Source organism: Hyla sarda, chromosome 3 (assembly GCF_029499605.1).
Source record: "Hyla sarda isolate aHylSar1 chromosome 3, aHylSar1.hap1, whole genome shotgun sequence".
Lineage (NCBI taxonomy): Eukaryota > Metazoa > Chordata > Amphibia > Anura > Hylidae > Hyla > Hyla sarda.
Window position 1 is genome coordinate 202,615,552 of NC_079191.1, and position 24,924 is coordinate 202,640,475.

The window sequence follows — 24,924 nt, forward strand, 5'->3', positions numbered from 1 at the left end:
ACACACATTGCGTGACCTGCATCACACCGGGTCGGTCCCGGCTGCTATTCATAGCACCGATGGCACCGATCATTGTGCCGCGCGCTATTAATCCTTCAGATGTGGCGATCAAAGTTGACCGCCGCGTCTGAAAGTGAAAGTAAATGCTTCCCGGCAGCTTAGTCGGGCTGATCGGGGCATCGCGATAAAATTGCATTGTCCCGATCAGCTAGGACGCGAGCGGAGGTCCCCTTACCTGTCTCCACCGCGTCCGATCTGGGTTTGATTGCTCAAAGATTGATTGCTCAAAGATTGATCAGTGTGTGCAGTGCTATAGCACTGCAAAAAAAAAGTGAAAAAAAAAGTTAACAAAGGTAATTTAACCCCTTCCCTAATAAAAGTTTGAAACGCCCCCCTTTTCCCATAAAAAAAACTGTGTAAATAAAAATAAAAATAAACATATGTGGTATCGCCGTGTGCGGACATATCCGAACTATAAAAATATATCGTTAATTAAATCGCACGGTCAATGGCGTATGCACAAAAAGATTCCAAAGTCCAACATAGCGTATATTTGGTCACTTTTTATGTCATGAAAAAATGAATAAAAAGCGATCGAAAAGTCTGATCAATACAAGTATGACACCGATAAAAACTTCAGAACAGGGCACAAAAAATGAGTCCTCATACCGGCCCATACGCAGAAAAATAAGAATTTTTAAAATATAAATTTTCCTGCATGTAATTATGATTTTTTTCCGAAGTACGACAATATTCAACCTATATAGGTAGGGTATCATTTAAACCGTATGGACCTACAGCATAAAGAGAAGGTGTTATTTTTACCGAAAAAATGTACTGCGTAGAAACGTAAGCCCCCAAAAGTTACAAAATGAAATTTTTTTCTTAAATTTGGTTGCACAATGAATTTTTTTTCCGTTTCGCCGTGGGTTTTTCGGTAAAATGAGAAGTAGAATTGGTGGCACAAAAAATAAGCCATCATATGGAATTTTATGTGCAAAATTGAAAGCAATATGATTTATGAAGGTGATGAGGAAAAAATTTAAATGCAACTGAAAAATCCTGTGTCCTTAAAGGGTAGCTCCCACCATCCTATTTTTTTTTGCTAGCCCGTTCCCCCCCCCCCCCCCCCCCCGCTACGGCACTAGCCCGCAACCTCCTCCCCCCCCCGCATACCCCGCTCCCTCATTACACTTGCAGTTACTGCAGAGTCCGGCAGCGGGCGTGCATGGACAGCGGTGGCAACGAGGTGGCGGCGGCGATGTGCGGGAGGAGTGGCCTCCCAGCCAGTGGCCGGGGAGCCAATGCGCTCGCTCCCGCCTGTCTGATTGACAGGCAGGGAGCGAGTGCAGCCTAACTGAAAAAGGACTGATTGCCACTCCAAAATCAGTCCTTTTTCAGTGGCCGGTTTTTAAATGTAAATTAAACCTTTTTAATGAAAAAAAAAATTATAAAAGTATATTAGAGATATGTTGTAGTACATAAGTACTACAACATATAAAAAAATAAAGTTGGTGACAGTGCCCATTTAAAGGGTTAATCTTAGGGATTGTGAAGCCCTATTATCTACTCATGCTGCTGCCAGCTCCTGGCTGTGCCATTCAGCCACTATATGGTTTACTGATGCAGCAGGGCCTGGTACATTACCTAAAAATATGTTATGGTAGCACTAGCTATGAAAAATCTTCAATTTCAATTTTTAAATTCATCTTTTAATCTTAGGGATTGTAAAGCCCTATTGTCTACTCAAGCTGCCGCCAGCTCCATGCTGTGCCGTTCAGCCACTATATGGTTTACTGATGCTGCTAGGCCTGGCACATTACCTAAAAATATTTTATGGTTGCACTAGCTACCATAAATCTTCAATTAAAATTTTCTAAAATATCTTTAATCTTCTCTATTGTGAGGCCCTATGGTCTTGTCAGGCTATTGCCACCCCCAGACTGGGTCGTTCTGCAACTATATGGTCTCCTCATACTGATGCCAATTCAAGGCTGTGTCATTCTGCCAGAATATGGTCTCCTCATGCTGCTGCCAACTCTAGGCTCTGTCATTGTGCCTCCATGTGACTGCTTGTTAGATTGGGTTTTGTGGTCATACAGCATTAGTTCAAAGTAAACACCTGACATAAAACTTGGAAATCTAACATAAATCTTAAATTTAAATTTAAAGAAATGAATGTAATCTTTTCAAAACTGAGGCCCTATGGTCGTCAATGTCATATTACCTGTGGAATTATCACAAGAATCCAATGAAACAGCCTGGAGCTATAACAATGAACCATAAATGATTAAATGAAACATTCGCACTTTCATAGTCCGGGGGGGCGATGAGAGGCCGGGGCTGGAACAGGAGCTATCTCACCTGGCAGAGGACCGCCAACTCGATGCTCACCAGAATGGGTACTCAAAAAATGTTATTCAAATTAAATTAAATTAAAATTTAGGACAAGGCAAACTTTTAGCACAAGGCAAAATGCTCTACACCCCTATTGAGGCTCTGAGTAGGCCAGAAATAGTCGTTTTTAATAGGCTGAATCGAATTTTTCAAAAGTTCGCTCATCTCTAATTAAAACATATCCCTCAATGTTCCCATAGATTTGAATGGTACTTTGAATGATTTGAATAGTAAACATAGGGGGCACTTTTAAAAACATTGATCCAGGAATTTATTCTGATGCCCATATTGTAGTTTGAAAGGAATTTTTCCTCTGTCATGGGGCAATTGCCAACAGCCTCATGGGGGGGGGGTTTGCCTTCCTCTGAATCAACATAGTAGGGTTTTAGGTTGAACTTGATGGACTCTTGTCTTTTTTCAACCTTACAAATTATGTTACTATGTCTAAGTTGTGTCTCTTTAAAAATAATACCATATCATCCACATGTGTCTCTTTAAAAATAATACCATATCATCCACATAATGAATAATTGAATTATCTTCACCTCTCAGACCAAAACCCTTTATATCTACTGCCTTCATAATTGCTTCCGCCAGCGGTTCTATAAATAATACAAAAAGAAGCGGGGAGTGGGGGCACCCCTGTCTTGTTCCCCTAGACAGGGAAAAGGAGTCAGTCAGCCTTTCATTTATTATAATACTAGCGGTTGGATTATTATTCAAAAATTTTACCCAATTAATAAACCCCTCACCGAACCCAAACTGAACCATGATTCGCCAGAGGTACTCCCATTCCACCCTGTCAAAGGCTTTCATTGCATCTAATGACAGGGCGGAATGGAGAGGATTCCCGTCCAACTGCATATTAGCCAACACTTTTGCAATATTATCCTGAATTCAGGATGTCAGGGATAAAATCTGACTGATCAGTATGGATTAATGACGGAATCACCCCTACCAACACACGCGCCAAAACTTTTGCTAAAATCTTCACATCTACGTTCAATAGTGAAATTGGCCTTAATTATGTAAGCTCAATTATAGACTGTTCTTTCTTAGGGATTAATATAAGATTTGCCTCCTGGAGGGGGAGATTGCCAAACTGCAAGGATTCATTAAAAATGTTTAATAGTGTGGGTAGCAAAACTCCCTCCCATTCCCAATAAATCCCCACTGGAATACCATCGGTAGCCAGTAAGCTACTCTGTTTGCCCCCTCAATAAACAGTTTTTGCCCCTGGAAGAATGCTTCTTGCTGAGCCTTCTCTTGCATAAATTTTGTAAAATTATTTGGGGATTTTTTCAATTTGTCATATTGTGCTGAGAACCTGGCAAACTCTTTTTCAGTATCCACTACTTCTGCTCTCAGTTGTTCCTTCAATCTCTCAAATTCAAGTTGTGTCTCTTATACATGTGTACAGTAAGTTTTGAGAGGTATAGAAAAGTCCTTCTCCCCACTATAACTAACATTTATACCTTTTAATTATTATTATTCAAATATACTATAGATGTGTTGAAAATTAAAGGTATATGTTTCAATGCACAAAAAATATACTTTTTGATTGCATTTTAAAAGTCCTGCCTTCCTCCCTCCAATGGCCCTTCCCTTCACTGTGGTGCCAAACGACTGTGAGCTGTGGCTGAGCAGAAAAAGAGCAGGCCTCTGGCAGCAATTTGAAAACCTCCATACTGGATCCAGAGTTTTTCAGCATATATACATACCAAGGGGCAAAAAACTAAAGCAAAAAATCTATAATTGACTGCATCCTCAAGGGGTTATTTTAATTTTGTCCTGGCATTGATTCCATTTTGTATCCTTTTTTGCAAGAAAAGGTTTTACTTTTATTTTTGTGTTGTACACTTTTCTGTATTAAATATGAGGAAATATTTTTCCTCATAATATAATTAGTATTCAGGAGAGCCAGTAATGCTGACCATAACTTAACAAGTCTATGGTCACACTGGGTATATTTGGACTATTGGATTATTACTTCTGTTCTGATCATTAGGTAAATATCACATTCCATTAAGAGAAATATACAGAGGGAGCAATCTATATAGTGGTGTCAGGATTCAAAGATGTAGGTCAGAATGGAAGCTCTTCTAGGAATATAGAAATAGAATTGCTTCAAATGTAATGCATTTTGGGGATAAACATTCAATTTTTTATCAAAGAGACACCTTTCCTCTTCTGGATAATGTTAATGAATAATGAAGCCACCATCTAGATTGTGATCTCCCATATACAAATCATGTATTCATCTCTGATGTCATTTAATACTGGGAACCAGCTCAAAGCAAGGAGGGTTTCTGTTAGACCTATTCTGGTACACATTTTTGGAAATCTTTTTACTATTATGATACTTTTACTATACTGTTTACTATTTTTTTTTTTTTTTTTTGCCAGTACTACAGAATTGGCAGCACAGTGTGAATTGAGAGTAGTTAGCTGGCAGCCTCTGCTCAATATTGGTAAATGAGAATAGTGATGAGTGGCAGGGGCCATATTTGAATTTGCGATATTTTGCGAATATATGGACGAATATTCGTCCTATGTTCGCGAAATTCGCATAATCGCTATGTTCGTAAATTTTTCTTAATTCAAAATTGTAATATTCGTATAGTGCGCATGCAAGATTATATAGTAAAGGTGTGGGAAACTTTCCGATTGGTTTCTAGGTATGTTGCTAACCTCTGACAACTGTATTTGCATCCTTCTCATTGGCCCACAAGCTAAAAGAAGGGAGGGATCAGTGTCCTCTGGAAGTGCCAATATTCGTGAATATTTGCATATTCACATATACGAAATATTTACGCTCCACACCGACTCACCCAGTAAATTATATAGGAGCCTTCTTTCGACCACAAGCTGGAAGTAGGGAGAGATGATCACTTTTTTTTGTACGTAGTACATCATTGTTGTGATGTGTAGTGTGAAGAAAAAAGAACTAATATTGGTCATCACGAATATATAGCGCTATATTCTAAATATTCTCGAAATTGGGAAGTGACGATATTCGCGGTAAAAATTTTCATTTCGAATATTCGTGCTCAACACTAAATGAGAATTATATTCAAACCATCTATAAAGTGATCTTTGGACGCATACTCTAAGGTGATGCTATTGTTTTCCTTTCCACATTGACTTCACACAGTAAAACGTTTTTGTCATAAGTGTCATAAAGACGTGTGAAGACTAGGCCATTGATGCTTCACTGAGAATTCTGGGAAGAAATGATATGCAAAGCAGCTGTGACACCATCTTTTCAGAGTCAGTCTTTCACTTCAACTAGGGGTCTTGAAAACTAACCAGGTATGCATGCCAAGCTAGAGATCTCTTCAGCAGGAAAGAAAACCCATATGCAGACAGCTATTTTGAAGATTTACTATTTGCCAGTACAGAGCAAGGGGGGGGGGGCTGGCTATCCAAGGCCTATCATTGTAGGACTAAAGGAGTAATGTTTCTCCTTAAAGGGTTAATCCAGGGAACTGAACCTTTTAGAAACTTATCCTCTATCCACGGGGAACCCAGCTACTTACCAGTCCTCAACATACTCCGGACCCATCTATGTGGATGAACACAAGTGACTGGCTTAGGCAGGACATCGCTTCGGCTTGTGATTGGCTGAATAGGAAGTTTAATTGTGTTCTTCTAGAAGCGTTTAAGTAGCTTCAGCCCCATACAGGAGAATATGGGGGGGGGGACTGGACCTTTTAGAAACTTCTCCTCTATCCACGGGGAACCCGGCTACTTACCAGTCCTCAACACACTCCGGCCCCATCTTTGTGGATGAACACAAGTGACTGGCTGAGGCAGGGCATTGCTTCGGTTGGTGATTGGCTGAGTAGGAAGTTTAATTGCATTCTTCTAGAAACGTGTAAGTAGCCGCAGTCCCATACAGGAGAATATGGGGGGGGGCAGTCAGATAGGGAAGAAGTGTCTAAAAAGTTCAGTTGTCTGGACTACCCCTTGAATTAATGTGTCATAAAGATGCATGGTGCTCCACTGTGTATTCAAGAAGGAAAGGCTATGCAAAGCAGCTCCCACATATCAATGGCCTATAAGTCTGAACACATCTTTATGACACGGTCAATGATAGGCCCACTATGATAGGCCTCTTGCTATATACAAATGAGGATCAAATGCCTGTCTGCAGATGAGTTTTCTTTCCTCTGGAGAAATCTCTGGCCTGGCATACATTCTTAGTAAGTTTTGAAAATTCTAGATTAAAACCCTGACTTGAAGGGAAACCCTCTAAATAGGATGTGTGAGAATTGCTTTGCATATCCTTTTATATGGTACTGCACATGTGATCCCCACAATCATAGGTAAACCACATTTTTTATGTTGCAAGTTTTTACATATTGTATTTTCATGCACCATTATTGCCCTGTGTGGACCTAGTCCAAAAGTGTCTAGTATTACTTGCATTTTTATTAATTAAATCCTTCATATTCTCAACTTAAAGTACTTCTAACCAAATGGATTTACTATAAAGGTTATAAGGAGATTGTTAATTTTTATTTCCCACCCTCACTAACTGTACATAAATGGGACCTACCGTATATTATCAGCTCAGAGATAATGAGCATCAGTAAGATTAAAGGTTTCTGCTTTCTGTTTTCATGGACTGGTTGACATCAATAATATTACAGCTAAGCAGGATACTGTTAATTACTTCAGAGGAATAAGTAAATGGGAATTAAAATGTCACAGAGCGACACAATGCTCTTTTGAGACCCTTCAGCCCCATCCTTTGTATCTAGGAAAATATATTGTTAATCAATATTTCAGTATCTAGTCATTATTTATTACTGTATAATATGCCACATTTAAGATGCATGTCTTATTGAATGACAGTATCTCAAGGGTTATCACATAAAATGAAATGTATGTTTAGATCATTCTGTCAATATTACTTAATTATTGCAAATAATTGCTTAGGCTTGTAATAGACTATATCACCTCTGTAAATACTCAAAGCAACAAATATTGAGACAAAGCTCAGTATATAGTGATTATATAATGATTTAATATACAGTGGGGCAAAAAAAGCATTTAGTCAGCCTCCAATTGTGCAAGTTCTCCCGTGTAAAAAGATGTGAGAGGTCTGTAATTCTCATCATAGGTATACCTCAACTATGAGAGACAGAATGAGAAAAAAAATCCATAAAATCACATGGTCACCTACAAACAAGCAAGATTTCTGGCTCTCACAGACCTGTAACTTCTTCTTTAACCAATTAAGGACCCAGGGTGTACGTGTACGCCCGTGGGAATTCCAGTCCCCGCCACTCATCGGGCGGGGACCTGACCAGTATGCCTGTTGAAATCGTTCAGCAGGCATCCCGTGCAAACCCCTGGGGGGTGCCATGTCGGCAATCGCCGAAAATCGCCGGTCAATTCAGACCAATGATCTGCGGCGATTCCGGGTCATACAGATCTCCAGTGACCCGGAAAATAAGGGGGATCGGGGATGTCCAAAAGTTAAAGTTCAGTTAAAAAGTTTAAAAGTTACAGTTCAGTTCCCCCGTTCTGCCCACCCACGGTAGTCAGGGCAGAACGGGGGAACTTTAGTGTGACTAGCTGCGGCAGTGAAGGTCCCTTACCACCGGCAATCGGCGGTTATCCTCTCCCTGGTGCGGCGTGCTGCAGACTACGGAAGCCGGTGAGTTGTTGCCTAGCAACATCTGAAGGGCTACAGTTTGGAGAATATACAGTGGTCTCTAAACTGTAGCCCTCCAGGTGTTGCAAAACTACAACTCCTAGCATGCTCAGACAGCTGTTTGCTGTTTGGGCATGCTGGGATTTGTAGTTTTGCAACAGCTGGACGGCTACAGTTTGGAGATCACTGTGTGGTGGTTTCTAAACCGTGGCCCTCTAAATCTTGCAAAACTACAACTCCGAACATGCATGAACAGCAAATGCTGGGAATTGTAGTTGTGTACCTCCAGCAGTTGTATAACTAAATCTCCCAGCATGCCCTTCGGCGATCAGTACATGCTGGGAGTTGTAGTTTTGCAACAGCTGAAGGCACACTGGTTGGAAAATACTGAGTTAGGTAACAGAACCTAACTGAAGGTTTTACAACCAGTGTGCCTTCAACTGTTGCAAAAGTACAACTCCCAGCATGCATGGTCTGTCAGTGCATGCTGGGAGTTGTAGTTTTGAAACAGCTGGAGGTTTGCCCCCCCACCCCCCTTGTGAATGTACAGGGTACATTCACATGGGCGAGTTCACAGTGAGTTTCCTGCTTCAAATATGAGCCACAGCGCAAACTCCTAGCGGGAAACTCACCATAAGCCCCCACCTGTGTGAATGTACCCTAAAAACACTACACTACACTAACACATAATAAAGGGTGAAACACTGCATATACACCCCCTTACACTGCCCCCCCCCCCCCCCCAATAAAAATGAAAAACGTATCATACGGCAGTGTTTCCAAAACGGAGCCTCCAGCTATTGCAAAACAACAACTCCCAGCATTTCCGGACAGCCACTGACTGTCCAGGCATGCTGAGAGTTTAGCAACAGCTGAAGGCACCCTGTTTGGGAATTACTGGCGTAGAATACCCCTATGTCCACCTCTATGCAATCCCTAATATAGTCCTCAAATGCGCATGGTGCTCTCTCACTTCGGAACCCTGTCGTATTTCAAGGAAACAGTTTAGGGCAACATAGACAGTTTAGGGCATACGTATCTCCGTACTCAGGAGCAATTGCATAACACATTTTGGGGGCTTTTTCTCCTTTTACCCCTTATGAAAAGGAAAAGTTGGGGTCTACACCAGCCTGTTAGTGTAAAAAAAAAAAAAAAATGTTACACTAACATGCTGGTGTTGCCCCATACTTTTTATTTTCACAAGAAGTAAAAGGAAAAAAAGACCCCCAAAATTTGTAACCCAATTTGTCCTGAGTACAGAAATACCCCATATGTGGGCGTAAAAGGCTCTGTGGACGCACAACAAGGCTCAGGAGTGAGAGTGCACTATGTACATTTGAGGCCTAAATTGGTGATTTGCACAGGGGTGGCTGATTTTACAGCTTTCTGACATAAACGCAAAAAAATGAATATCCACATGTTCCCCCATTTTGGAAGCTACACCCCTCATGGAATGTAACAAGGGGTATAGTGCGCCTTAACACCCCACAGGTGTTTGACGAATTTTCGTTAAAGTTGGATGAGAAAATGAACAAAAAATTGGGTTACACATTTTAGGAAGATTTCTCTCCTTTTACCCCATGTAAAAACTGGGTCTACAAGAACATGCGAGTGTAGAAAATGAAGATTTTTAATTTTCTGCTTCACTTTGCTGCTATTCCTGTGAAACACCTAAAAGGTTAACACACTTAATGAATGTCATTTTGAATACTTTGAGGGGTGCAGTTTTTATAATGAGGTCATTTATGGGGTATTTCTAATATGGGGTATTTCTAATATATCAAATCCACTTCAAAACTGAACTGGTCTCTGAAAAATTCTAATTTTTAAAATACTTTTGAAAAATTTGAAATTGCTGCTGAACTTTGAAGCCCTCTGATGTCTTTCAAAAGTTAAAACATGGCAACTTTATGATGCAAACATAAAGTAGACATATTGTATATGCAAATCAATGTATAATTTATTTGGTATGTCTGGGTTTCCACACAAGATCTCACCCCGTGGTGTAAAATGAGCAAAAATCCCAGAACCATATGGGGGGACCTAGTGAATGACCTGCAGAGAGCTGGGACCAAAGTAACAAAGGCTACCATCAGTAAAACACTAAGCCACCAGGGACTCAAATCATGCAGTGCCAGGTGTGTCCCCCTGATTAAGCCAGTACATGTCCGGGCCCATCTGAAGTTTGCTAGAGAACATTTGGATGATTCCGAAGTATTGGGAGAATGTCATATGGTCAGATATAACCAAAGTAGAACTTTTCAGTAAAAACTCTACTTGTCGTGTTTGGAGGAGAAGGAATGCTTAGTTGCATCCAAAGAACACCTGAACAACTGTGAAGCATGAGGATGGAAACATCATGCTTTGGGGCTTTTTTTCTGCTAAGGGACCAGGACGTCTGATCCATGTAAAGGAAAGAATGAATAAGGCCATGTATCGTGAGATTTTGACTGAAAACCTCTTTCCATCAGCAAGGGCATTGAGGATGAAACATGGCTGGGCCTTTCAGCAGGACAATGATCCCAAACACACCACCCGGGCAACGAAGGAGTGGCTTTGTAAGAAGCATTTCAAGGTCCTGGAGTGGCCTAACCAGTCTCCAAATCTCAACCCCATAGAAAACCTTTGGAGGGAGTTAAAAGTCTGTGTTGCCCAGTGACAGCCCCAAAACATCACTGCTCTAGAGGAGATCTGCATGGAGGAATGGGCCAAAATACCAGCAAAGCAACAGTGTGTGAAAACCTTGTGAACACTTACAGAAAACGTTTGACCTCTATCATTGCCAACAAAAGGTATATAACAATGTATTGAGATGAACTTTTGTTATTGACCAAATACTTATTTTCCACCATAATTTGCAAATAAACTCTTTAAGGGTAAGTTTCCACTTCCACTGCCACTGCAGTTTTTGAGCCAAAGTCAGAAGTGGATCCATAGGGGAGGAGAAGGGTAAGTCCTTCCTTTATATGTCCTATTCCTTTTGAATACATTTCTGGCTTTAGTTTAAAAACTGCAGTGTCAGTTTTCCAAAAACTGCCAGAAAAAAAAGTGGAAACTTAGCCTAAAAATCAGGTAAGGATTTTTTTTTTTCTCATTATGTCTCTCATACTTGATGTATACCTATGATGAAAATTACAGGCCTCTCTCATGTTTTAAGTGGGAGAACTTGCACAATTGGTGGCTGACTAAATACTTTTTTGCCCCTCTCTCTCTCTCTCTCTCTCTCTCTCTCTCTCTCTCTCTCTCTCTCTCTCTCTCTATATATATATATATATATAGATGATAGATATACAGTGATCCCCCGACCTGCGATGGCCCCGACATATGATAATTTCAACATACGATGGCCTCTCAGAGGCCATCGCATGTTGAAGGCAGCATCAACATACGATGCTTTTGTATGTCGGGGCCATCGCATAAATGGCTATCCGGCAGCGCAGGTTGCTTCAGCTGCCGCCGGATAGCCGTTTAAGGTGCCCCGTGTGGTCTGGTGATGGTCACTCACCTGTCCCTGACGTTCCGGACCATCCTCTTCGGGCTCCACTGCATCTCCGTCACTCTCCTTCATCGTCAACACGTCACCGCTCATGCCGTCCCGTCATCCAATAGCGATGAAGAGCGACGATCCCGGCCACCAGAGACGGTCCGGAGCAGCGGGGACACGGCGACAGTGATGGAGGGCGACATCCAGGGCAGCGGTGACGGTCCAGAGCGGCGGAGACAGGTGAGTATAACTTCCTATACTTTACATTGCACGGATCCCTCAACATACGATGGTTTCAACTAGCGATGGTTCATTTGGAACAAATTGCCATCATATGTTGAGGGACCACTGTATTTATATATATATTTATATATTAAGAAATCACTTCATAAATGGTATTAGTGGGTGCTCTGCCATGACAGCCAAGACTATTTTGACACAAAGGTAAAAAAAAAAAAAAAAGACATGGTCGCACATTCATATTTATTAGTATTAGTATTCATATTTATTAATGTGCAGAAGCCCACTTGCTACTTGACGGCCATCTGATTCAGGTGGACCCCAAACTTAAAATCCCATAGTGCCGGGCAGCCTCCACCACCGCTGCAACACCAATACCGATGGGAGGAACAATGCTGTCATCTGGCAGCTCCCCTACTGCCAGACACAGCTCCCAGCTACCCCACAGACACAGTGCCACAGGAATAATGGCTACGGCACAGCACCACACCAGTGTGAACAACTGTTTTGTAGTATGAAGGGTATGCCGTTGTACACTACTTGTGGGGCTGAAAGGTATGGTCCGATACCACAGTCTTGCAAAAAAAAAAAAAAGTATATGTACAGAAAACAGACCAAACATAGTCACTTGTGGGAACTATACAGTGGGCAAAAGAGTATTTAGTCAGCCACCAATTGTGCAAGTTCTCCCACTTAAAAAGATGAGAGAGGCCTGTAATTTTAAATATAGGTATACCTCAACTATGAGAGACATAATGAGAAAAAAAAATCCATAAAATCACACCGTCTGGTTTTTAAAGAATGTATTTGCAAATTATGGTGGAAAACATATATTTGGTCAATATCAAAAGTTAATCTCACTACTTTGTTATATACCCTTTGTTGGCAATGACAATGACGTCAAACGTTTTCTGTAAGTCTTCACAAGGTTTTCACACACTGTTGCTTGTATTTTGGCCCATTCCTCCATGCAGATCTTCTCTAAAGCAGTGATGTTTTGGGGCTGTCGCTGGGCAACACGGACTTTTAACTCCTTTCAAAGGTATTCTATGGGGTTGAGATCTGGAGACTGGCTAGGCCACTCCAGGACCTTGAAATGCTGCTTACAAAGCCACTCCTTCATTGTCTGGGCTGTGTGTTTCAGATCATTGTCCTGCTGAAAGACCACATTTCATCTTCAATGCCCTTGCTGATGGAAGAAGGTTACACTCAAAATCTCATGAGACATGGCTCCATTTTTTCTTTCCTTTCAAATCAGTCTTCCTGGTCCCTTAGCAGAAAAACAGCCCCAAAGCATGATGTTTCCACCCCCATACTTCACAGTAGGTATTGTGTTCTTTGGATACAACTCAGCATTCCTTCTCTTCCAAACACGATGAGTTGAGTATTTACCAAAAAGTTCTACTTTGGTTTCATCTGATCATGTTACATTCTCCTAACCCTCTTCTGGATCATCCAAATGCTCTCTAGCAAACTTCAGACGGGCCCAGACATGTACTGGCTTATGCAGGGGGACACGTCTTGCACTGCATGATTTGAGTCCCTGGTGTAGTGTGTTACTGATGGTAGCCTTTGTTACTTTGGTCCTAGCTCTCTGCAGGTCATTCACTAGGTTCCCCCCCCCCCCCCCCCTGTGTGGTTCTGGGATTTTTGCTCACCATACTTGTGATCATTTTGACACCATGGAGTGAGATCTTGCGTGGAGCCCCAGATCGAGGGAGATTATCAGTGGTCTTGTATGTCTTCCATTTTCTAATAATTGCTCCCACAGTTGATTTCTTCACACCAAGCTGCTTGCCTATTGCAGATTCAGTCTTCCCAGCCTGGTGCAGGTCTACAATTTTGTTTCTGGTGTCCTACAATAGCTCTTTGGTCTTGGCCATAGTGGAGTTTGGAGTGTGACTGCTTGAGGCTGTGGACAAGTGTCTTTTATACGTCTTTTATGTGATTTTATGGATTTTTTTTTTTTTTTTTTTTTTTTTCTCATTATGTCTCGCCTAGTTGAGGTATACCTCTGATGAAATTTACAGGCTTCTCTCATCTTTGCCTCTTGCACAATTGGTGGCTGACTAAATACTTTTTTGTCCCACTGTCTAATTAAGTGCATAGACCTGATATAGTTATGCTGCAGTATTGGGGGTTATGGAAAATCCCATATTGGTGGGGTAAATAAATTGAACTAAACAAAAATGAGAATAAGGACTGAAATACAATTTAATAATTGTATTATTTAGTGCAGATGGTCAGTGGTAAGGTATGCCACACTTAAATGGATAGTTTTGTCACCAATCAATGGCCCTGATTTACTAAGAGTGGAGTATAGTTTTCTTTATGGGTTTTAACTCCCTACAAGTATTTTTCCACAATATGTACTAAGGTTTTACCTGAATTTTGCACTTTTCCCTAAGTTTTGGCTTTTTTTACACATGCTCTGAGCGTTGGGGTTTTCCTCAGTTCAAATTCACTATATTTTCTGTGGAAACCATAGTAAGTATGTTGGGATTTTTCTAAAATGGTGGGGGCACTCCCCCTTTTCTGCAACAACTCCCCCTTTCCCTAGCAGCCACGCCCCTTTCTCTGGTTTTCTAAGTAAAATGGAGAGTTGGGCGGGTTTTTTTATTTTTTTAGCGCAAGTTCTGGCGCAGACACAATTTATGGCTCAATGCGCCTAATTCTGGCACACAACCCGACAAAACAGGTCGGGTTTACAATAGCAAATCAGTACTAATATGTTGTTTTTGTCTATTTTGTTGGGAAGGGAGGTCAGGGCATATCTTCAAATGTAAAGTCATCCATTCTAAAAAAAATAAAAAATAAAAAAGGGATTACCCCGCTCCATCATGACAATGTCATGATAATTATTAAACCATTTTCATATTGAGTAGATGACATGCACTCTGTGTCCTGCACTATGAATAATGATATTGTCATAGTACTGTATGTCCCTAGGTATGTCATTTACACATTTTTGAAAAATGAACATGGGCTCATAGAGGCCGAATAGATAGTACTGTATAACTATCACAATGAACCAGTGCAATATTATAAGCTGCCTTCTAATAAACATCTTTATTTATAAGTCCTATGAATAGACTGTTGTTTACCTTTCAATATGGTCAAACAGCTCTGTGGTTTGGGGGAAAGATCAGCATCTCTCTTTGTGGTTATATTGTCTGCATAAAATGAAGTTTTGCCTTATTTGAAATGTACCACTGCTTTCATATGATTATTATCAAATATGAGAATGTCATTCTAAAAGGTCAGCTATTCTTTGTGATGTTCTACAATTAATTACAATTAGCACTACAATAAGCGAAGAAGAAAATCATGAACAAGTAATTCATGAAGTAACCTCTGCAACAATTTGAAACTTAATGTGAACAATTTTCAGTAAATACTGTATTTCAAAGCTCGACCTTCTGCCACATCAATAGCAACAAAACACTGTTTTGTTACTCTTATTTAAAACAGGCTCATTTACATAAGCTTCAGAAGCTTAAAGGAAAATGTTGAAAACTGGAGTGTTCCATTGTAATAAATCATCTTTCATACAGTTGGAGTAACTCCAGGCAGCTCCATATTGTGTTTTGCTGCCTTCATATCAACAGGCACCTCTGCCAAAATCTTGGCCACTGGATGTCTTACTTCTATGCAGTCTGCTTTCCAATGCCTGTTGTAAGGCTAACTCTAGCAACAGACAGTCCAAAGGGAAACACAGAAATGTGAGTAAATAAAAGGTCAATTTGTTATGGTCATGGCAGGTGGTGGATCCTCTGGGCCTGTGTGGATTATGACGTGAGCTATGCCAGGGAGCGGAGTCTAAGGTACTGCTGGTTTTCACCAGAGCCCACCGCAAAGCGGGATGATCTTGCTGCGGCGGGCAGAACCCAGGTCACTACCCCTGGCACGACTCATCCACACAGGAAACTGGGAGGTGGCGTGGCACAGAAGGAGACTGGCAGGACAGGGCAAGATGGCAGCAGGTCAGGGCAGGAACCCAGGTGCAGGGTAGGAAGGTAGCAAGGAACGGGTACACAGTAACAGAGACACAGAACTTTCACTATGGCAATAGACAACCAAAGATCCGGAAGGGAATCAAGGGAGGAGCTGATATTCAAGGACCAGGGTGCAGGTGTAGACACTTGACTAAATGAGCACTGACCCTTTAAGAGTGTGAGCTCTGACGCACGTGCGCCCTAGGAGGTGGGGGCACGCACACCGGGACTGTGAGGACTGGGAGGTGAGTGACGGGCTGGGATTCGCATGCGGGCACGTCCCGCGATGCGAATCCCAGCCCCACCGGCAGCGGGGACATGACAGAGCGCTCATGGCCAGCGTGTCTGGCCGGAGCGCGGATGTTACACAATTATGGCTTCCCTCTCGTCCCTGACCACTCATAAAGTTTTGGGTTTTGGTTAGCTGCCCTAGTGTACTTTCTACTGTATGTACACAGTGCTGTCTCCCTACACATTCATTTAAACATGCAATTATGGCTAACGGTATTGGCCAGTGAGGATTTCAGGATCTTTTTTTCTCTTATCTATTATCCTTATTTAGAATTGCCTAGATCCAGCTACTCCCTAAACAGATGTAATGATCCATTAATGCTGAAGTAAGATTGTTGCACCGGCCAAAACACTTCTTCAATGAAAGTATCACTTTGCAAAAATAAAATAGTTACACTGTAAATCTCTGTACATTGAGTATTAAGAACTTTGGTGTAGATTGTGGTAGGTATACATATGTTGTCATTATATTATCTACATCTCCCATCAGCAAAAAAATGAAATATAAAAAAGACAAAGCAATTGCAAGTGCAAATGTGGGATTTTGAAAGGAAAATCTGCATTGGAGTCTACAACAAAAACAGCAATGAGACAGATTTGCGATGTCATTTAAAGTGTTGTTTAAAGGGTTAATAATAGTATTTCTGTTATACTCACAGTGCTCTGGGGAGGTTTAAATGGGTAATAATAATTATATATATATATATATATATATATATATATATATATATATATATATATATTGTAACACTGCGGCAAGGAAAGCGTGTATTCCCTTGGCTCACCCTGGAGAAACCTTCACCTTTGGCCTAATGAATGAGTCAGCAGAGAGGGGAAGTGTTTATAAGGAAGAGATTCAGTGTAATCTTGGCTCTCCCTAGGAAACAGCAGTCTGGCTGTAAGGGGGAGACACGGGCCCTGTTGAGGAAACACACAGCCAAAGCTGTGAGTGGTCCAATGTGAGTAGCAGGTTGCAGGAGGCACATGTTTAACTGGCTGAGGGTAGCTCACCAGTTAGTAGTCAGGGCATGCTGATATGTGTAGTCAGTGACCAGACGGTCTAGGATTTTATTTTGTTCCTGCGTTATATCTGTTGGCATAAGGTAAAGATACATTAATACATGGTGCCCTAGGGTAGTTATAGGTTAATATGTAATGTCTCTTGAAATCTATGGTGCTTTGATGACTGACCACTAATATTAAAAAATAATTTAATTATATGGTTTTGCATGGTTTTACTGTATCATTTAGGATGGTGATCACAGGCAGAAAAATAACCTGTCATTTTCATAACATCCAAATATATTTATAATTATTTACAGGACTTGGAGCTCCTTTTGTCTCATCGAGAAGTTTTATACGTTTCTGTCTTCCTGAAGCTCCCACTAGAGAAGGCTCTTTGCATAGGGATTTCTATAAATCTTATATAACTCAATAAAAAAATTCCCATGCAGTTAACGTCTGCTATTATTAAAGAGGTATTCCAGGCCAAAACTTTTTTTTATATATCAACTGGCTCTGGAAAGTTAAACAGATTTGTAAATTACTTCTATTAAATCGTAATCCTTCCAATAGTTATTAGCTTCTGAAGTTGAGTTGCTGTTTTCTGATGACTCACATCACATTGAGCAGTTAGACAGAAAACTTCAGAAGCTAATAACTTTTGGAAGGATTAAGATTTTTTAAATGAAGTAATTTACAAATCTGTTTAACTTTCCGGAGCCAGTTGATATATAAAAAAAAGTTTTTGCCTGGAATACCCCTTTAACTAAAATAGTTAAGTGTTTAAATACAATGTAAACCTCCTGAACTGTTTACAGGGGAGTTTCGAATAGTTGGAAATCCCACACCTTAAGTGAGCCCTCCAGGGTGTTAGGTCTGAAAAAAAAACACTTTTAAAGGGGTATTCCAGGAATTTTTTTTTTATTTGACTATACTACAAGGGCTGTAAAGTTAGTGTAGTTCATAACATAGTGTCTGTACCTGTGTGTGATGGCTTTCTCACAATTCTTCTGTGATTTTCATCCCACTATTTATTTTTACCAGCATACAAAATGACTGTTGTCTCGGATTTTTCCCAGCTTGCAATGCGGCTGAGACCCGACTCACTAGTCAGCTGATGACAGGGAGCCTGTCTGCTTCAATGGTGGAGCAATCGCTTGGTGGGAGAGATCAATCTGCAACTAATGCAACAGCTGCAGGCACCCTAATTGAAAACCACAGGTCTTTTGATGGATGCAGCTCATTTGTGTTTCAATGGGTGGGGTGGCTGATGTGTGGGAGGGAGGAAAATGGAATTGTGGTATTTATAGTCAGAAAAAGAAAAGTCAAACAGGAAATACAAGTTCACATAAAGCTAGCCACAGTATTAATCTCACAACATAGCCATTTAGCCCCAAGACAAGTGCAGATCCTTCCTAAGCATGTCCATTGCTGTCTGCCAGGTATGTACTAAAATCACCTTATGGTGAATAACCCATTTAAGTGTGATATTAAGAAATTCTAACACTAAATGAGTAGACCACTGGGATCCCCAGATATTTCCTGTATGAGGCCCAGCAACTGGGAGCCCCATACAGAAGATATTCAGAGCTCTCTGGCCCCCAAGAGAAGTTATAGCCCACTGAGCCAATCCCCAGCTAATATGGGACCCCTTTCTTAGCTGGTGATTGGCTGCAGGAGTCATCAGTCCCACTCATGTCAGAAGGTGAGGGCTGGAGAGCTCTGAATATCTTCTGTATGGGGCCCCGAGTTTCTGGTACCCATACAAGGGATATTGGGGGGTCCCATCGATCTGCCCATCCCCCCCTCGATCAGACACTTATCCTGTGGACCGGGGATAAGTTGACTTCCCCAAAGTAGCCTAAGAAAATCTTACTTGCATATAAGAAGATAGTGAAATGAAAAGAAATGATAAAAGGTAGTTTTCAAAAGGTACAAATACAATGAAAATTATATGGGGGAGATTTTTCAAAACCTGTGAAGGGAAAAGTTGACCAGTTGCCCATTGCAACCAATCAGATCGCTTCTTTCATTTTGAACAAGGCCTCTGAAAAATGGAAAAAAGAAACAATCTGGTTGCTATGGGCAGCTGGTTAACTTTTCCTCTACATAGATTTTGATAAATTGCCTATGAGATGACCATCCATATTGCAATGAAAAGCAGTCCTCAATGGTGGGGTCTTCTCAAAGGAAATGTCCCCTGTGCATAAAGTATGGTGGACTCAAAACCCATCACATAACATCTGGTCTGAATAAGGGGTGGTCCTCTGAAAGAGGTGATATTTTGTCAATATTTAACTCTATACATTATGATAAGTGAGGATGGTGGTCTTCTCAATGAAAATGGTCAGCTTTCATTATATAAGGTCTTACTGAAAATGTAAAAGCCCTGGAGACACATATAAGAGCTCTGACTTATAGTTATTGTGCAACAACATTTACTATATGCTTTATAGTTAAAGGAAAATAAACAATTGTGTTAACTGCTCCCCTATTGTTCCATTGTTTTACGCGACATGATGAAAATGGTCTACTTAATTTTAAATATTCTAGGAAAGTTATATCTATATAGCTTCATACCATTGAAAATCTTTCTTATATATAATACAATGGCTACTTGTAAAGAGTGGACTGTTTTTTATTATTATTGCAATTGAATAAATAGTTAAGGAAAAACTAATATAAATTAAAGGGTAGCTCCCACCATCTTTTTTTTTTTCTTTCTGTCCCTGCCTATTGCCCATCTCTCCCTATATGCTGGGAGCTGTAGTGGTGAAACAGCTGGAGGCACCCTGTGCAGCCCCCCCGAACAATACATTTGTTATGGCCGCGGCGCTAATCATATATGAGTATTACATGTGTACTACAACATATCAAAAAAAAAATTTGTGACAGTGCCCATTTAAGTGTGAATAACACAAATGAAGGCAAATAAAGGTGTACAAATAAAGAAATACAAAAGCATATGTACTACTTTTTATTTAACCATACCCCTAACACAGGGATTATTTTTGGTGACATCAATGTACATTGTGTGGACAAGTATAATAACGTGTTCATGATATTTACAATTATATTAGATAAGCAAAGATATACACTAGAGATGAGCGAACTTACAGTAAATTCTATTTGTCACGAACTTCTCGGCTCGGCAGTTGATGACTTTTCCTGCATAAATTAGTTCAGCTTTCCGGTGCTCCGGTGGGCTGGAAAAGGTGGATACAGTCCTAGGAGACTCTTTCCTAGGACTGTATCCACCTTTTCCAGCCCATCGGAGCACCTGAAAGCTGAACTAATTTATGCAGGAAAAGTCATCAACTGCCGAGCCGAGAAGTTCGTGACGAATAGAATTTACTGTAAGTTCGCTCATCTCTAATATTCACCTGCAGGGGGACATTATGTGATTCTTGTAGACCTTATCAGCCCGATAATGTTCTACCTCTCAAAAGATATTACTTACTATATACAGTAAAATTGAGTATGTGAATACTTTATATTCTGAATAGGTTGGGTTCATTTTTACAGACATTGTGACCATGATGACTATTCTCACTAAGCATTTCCTGTGTCAAATGTATGAAAAGCACTTTTACCATAGCAGGCGAACATTTCTTACAGACACACAACCTTTTCACAGGAACAAGAAAATAATGGATGTTTTGTTATCCAAAAGTTCTACAAAATGTTTTCTTAAAAGCCTACTGCTCGATTTTAGTATTATGTAAATGTTGGAAGTTTCTATGTTCAAATGAATGTGTGCATATGAGTGTAAACATAAATATATATATATACAACAATCAGCTTTAACATTAAAACCACCTGCCTAATATGTGTAAGTCCCCATTATACCACCGAAACAGGCATGGCATCTTGAGGTTTCTGGCAGCAAGACATAAGCAGGAGATCCTTTAAAGTGGTTACCCACCATAAGGTGATTTTAGCACATACCTGCCAGACCTGGGTATTTCTTGTCGGATTTTGTTCTCTAAACTACACATCCCACAGTTCTATGCTTGAAAGTTTGAGATCACTTTCCTTCCACCCACACATCAGCCACCCCCACCCATTGAAACACAGTGTTTTCTAACCATGGGGTCTACAGCTGTTGCTAAATTGAATCAGGACAGGCTCCCTCTGATCACCTGAGTAGTGATGTCAGGTTTTGATGCACTGCAACCTGGGAAATCCCGGGACAGGAGTCATTTTGTATGCTGTTAAAAATAAATAGTGGGGCAAAAATTACAGAAGAATTGTGAGACCACAATATTATGAACTACACTAACTTTACAGTCCCTGTAGCATAGTCAAATAAAGTCAAATAAAAAAAATTCCTGGAATACCCCTTTAAGTACTGAAATTGTAAGGCAAAAGGTCAAAACTAAAAGTTAAGATTACAACAGACACATCATCAGGTCCAGAAAGCATTCACCTCTGTGTTCTAAGGGAGTTAAGTACCATAATGGGATAAACCTACCATTATTTGTAATATTTAATGACTGTACAGTAACATGGTCTGTTTCACAGGACTGGTGCATAGTAAATGTGGTGCCAATATTCAAAAAGGTGTCTGGAAACTATAGACTTGCTATATTGAGATGTAAATAAAAGGAAAAAAATATATTAATCAAAGGACATAAATATATTAATCTGTATCATAATGGGATTATAAGGGTTCAGCTTGTATGAGGAGGTTAGTTGAAGATTGTATGAGGTTGTTGGTTGTCATAGTTCTTTATTTTTCCAAAGTATAAGATACTATGCTATGTAAAAGGTCGTACATAAAATGAAAATGCTTTGTAAAAAATGTATGTAAGTATGTAGGTAAGTAAATGTGTCAGTGATAGAAAAGAGGGGGTGGTTATCAACGATGTTTACTGGGGCACGTTGGTTAGTGCTAGACCCTACAGTATAACATTTTGTGCCAGGTGATTCTACACTGTGTAGTTAACAAGGTAGAGGGCAGTAGTCTGGAACAGTTGAAGAATTGGGTTGAAAAGTGGCAAATGAGATCTACCACTGATGAATTTAAAGATATACACATGGACTGGAAAAATCCATGTAATACTAGGGTAAACACTTGGTAAAGCTGACATGGAAAATAACATTTAGTTTCAATATGATAGTAAATTTAATTACATTAACCAGTGGCAGGCAACTGTTGCCAAGGCAAATAAGATCAAGACATGCATCAAAAGAGGTATACAGTATATGCATATGATGAGAACATAATCCTGACACTTGTCAAATAACCAGCTAGACTGCACATATAATATTGGGCCACTAGGGCCAGTCGAAGCGCTTGCTGCGTGAAACGGCACCGTTGCCCGCGGAGTCATCCCCGCACCTTTGTCCATCCCTTCTTGTGTCTGTAAGCACCTTTTCTTGAATATGGAATAAAGAAGAATTCATATGGTGAGTGCCCTGCACTTCCTTTCTATACTGGATGTTGGATCAGTCTATCGCTGGAGCAGTGAGCACGACCTGGCAGGTGAGCTGTCGGGAGCACTGAATTAACTCCTTGGGGCAGCTTGAGTCACTAGCAGTGCCAAGATTTTTCTTGTATGCAGTTGAAATACAAAATGACATACATCTTCTTCCCTTCATTTTGTTTCCTTATTTGCATTTTGTTCTTATGTCCATTTCAGGAATTTGTGATGATTGTTGTGTTCGGTTTGGAATACATTATTCGTATATGGTCTGCCGGTTGCTGCTGTCGCTATCGAGGATGGCAGGGAAGGTTAAGATATGCCCGGAAACCATTTTGTGTAATAGGTAAGCCCTTTCTTCACAACTAATTGGCAGGAATAGTGGAAAGTCGCTCGCTATTAGCTTCATGGATATGTATAATAGATATAAGTGGTCCATAGTTATTTATCCATCTAAATAGCAGCTGATAAAGAGAAACATTTAAGTATAAGAGGCTCCTCTTTATCAATATGTCATGTCAAAGGCAAATCTGTAAATTTTTATTTTCTAAAAGTGTCTTATATTTCTAAATCAATGTTGTTGCTGCAAAACAAAACAAAAAAAGCTGCTCACAGCAATATAGAGAATCCCTGGCTGTTGTATCCTGAAGAAGCTTATTAAAAGGAAGCTGTAGGGGAGCTTACATAAATATCAATGAAGATTGTACATGATGCATCTAGTTGGTCTTGATGGAACATAAACACAATGCTAAACATGGTGTTCATAAGTCAGAATGGGAGATATTTGTGTCATTAATGCAACAAATATATGTTGTCCTTTTATTTCTGTGAATCAAATCTTGAACAAAGTCAGAAACAAAATAATTTCTATGTAAAGAGTGTCTTCTGACAAGATGCTACATTTTCCTGATAATCTTCCTGAAAGTGTCAAATAAATTGAAAAAGGAGAGTTACAATTCCTCTTGTCAATAGGATGTGTCACTGCAGTCTGACTACACTACACTGGTTAAACAATATACAACTATATACGGACACAACCTAATGACAATATATTCAATAGATTCAAACAACAGAGAACCAGCACAGCATTCCAATAAATGGCGTTCCAGAATATAGATGTCAGAAGAGCTGACATGTCTTTTTCCAAGAGGATCTATGGCCTCTATAAAAAAAAAAAGAACGAAAGAGGATTTGGGTCGACATTGAAATTACAGCCATATTTTAATAAATGATTGTGCCCACTAAATGTGACCCTGAATTACCAATAATGAGCTAGAAATAATACAGTTGAGTCTACAGATCTGTGGTCTATTCTGGGGACTGGTTCCTAGAAGGCACAAGCATGCTTGATGTGAAGAAGATAACACAACTCTTTGTAATAAAAGTTGTGCATTTTTATTTTGAGTTCACAGTCACACCAGATCCCTCTCTCTGAGTTGTAGCTTGCCAGTATTTATACTATATGTAATCCAATATACCTTGCATATGAACCAACTAACTATCATTGTGTTGAATTGCTTATTTTCTAGATATCATAGTCCTTATTGCTTCTGTGGCAGTTGTGTCTGCTGGATCTCAGGGAAATATTTTTGCTACATCAGCACTCCGAAGTCTTCGATTTCTACAAATTCTACGTATGGTGCGAATGGATCGGAGAGGGGGGACTTGGAAATTACTAGGTTCTGTTGTTTATGCACATAGCAAGGTAAAGCATAATCATAAAATAATATTTTATTTTAGACCAACTTAGAAATAGGATGGGAATTGATGTTGTGTTAACGTCTGAAATATGTTATATATAACAGTTATTTTTTTAATATATCATTAATACTTTTTCTGAGGGTTAAATATGCTTTCTCATTAATAGATTCTTTCTATATGTCCTATTAGGGTAAATGCATTGAGAACTGTATGTAAATCCCTGATCATTCTGATCAAAGTAGTAACGTGGGCAGTTCTGGTCAGTGATTGACAGCTGTGTATATAAGAGAGCTGAGTTGAACCTCCATTTAAACCATTGCTCAGACTACTTGGCCCAGAATGAGCATAGGTTTGCATACATAGATATCCTGTGCTATTCTCCCCAAGCAAGGCAGGTTGCAACATAAATGCAAAGGTGTTCTTATCATTAGAGAATACCAATTTATAAATGATCCCATCCCATTTAATGCATAGTTCCTTTCTGATGTAACGTAAACATCGTGTTACTCATTCTGAATCCAAACCTTCATGTATATACATAAAGATTAATAAAGTAGCATCTGCTGCCCCCATGTGCATCACAAATCTGTTGTATTACTCCAAAATAATAAACAGAAACAGATACTAATTCCTGAGGAAATCCTGCATATGATAGAGGCTGTATTATTATTAAAGGGGTATTCCAGGCCAAAACTTTTTTTTATATATCAACTGGCTCCGGAA

The 24,924-nt window shown here is 40.0% G+C and overlaps 1 protein-coding gene across 5 annotated transcripts in view; it reads left to right on the forward strand.

Moving 5' to 3' along the window:
* The window catches only part of KCNQ5 (potassium voltage-gated channel subfamily Q member 5), a 638,117-nt gene that overhangs the window by 454,565 nt on the left and 158,628 nt on the right, over positions 1 to 24,924 (forward strand). For all 5 annotated transcript variants that reach the window (XM_056565866.1, XM_056565867.1, XM_056565869.1 and 2 more), the window contains exons 3-4: positions 22,720 to 22,846; positions 24,030 to 24,205. In XM_056565866.1, coding sequence (XP_056421841.1) covers positions 22,720 to 22,846; positions 24,030 to 24,205 — 303 coding nt within the window. The remainder of the gene's footprint in view (positions 1 to 22,719; positions 22,847 to 24,029; positions 24,206 to 24,924) is intronic.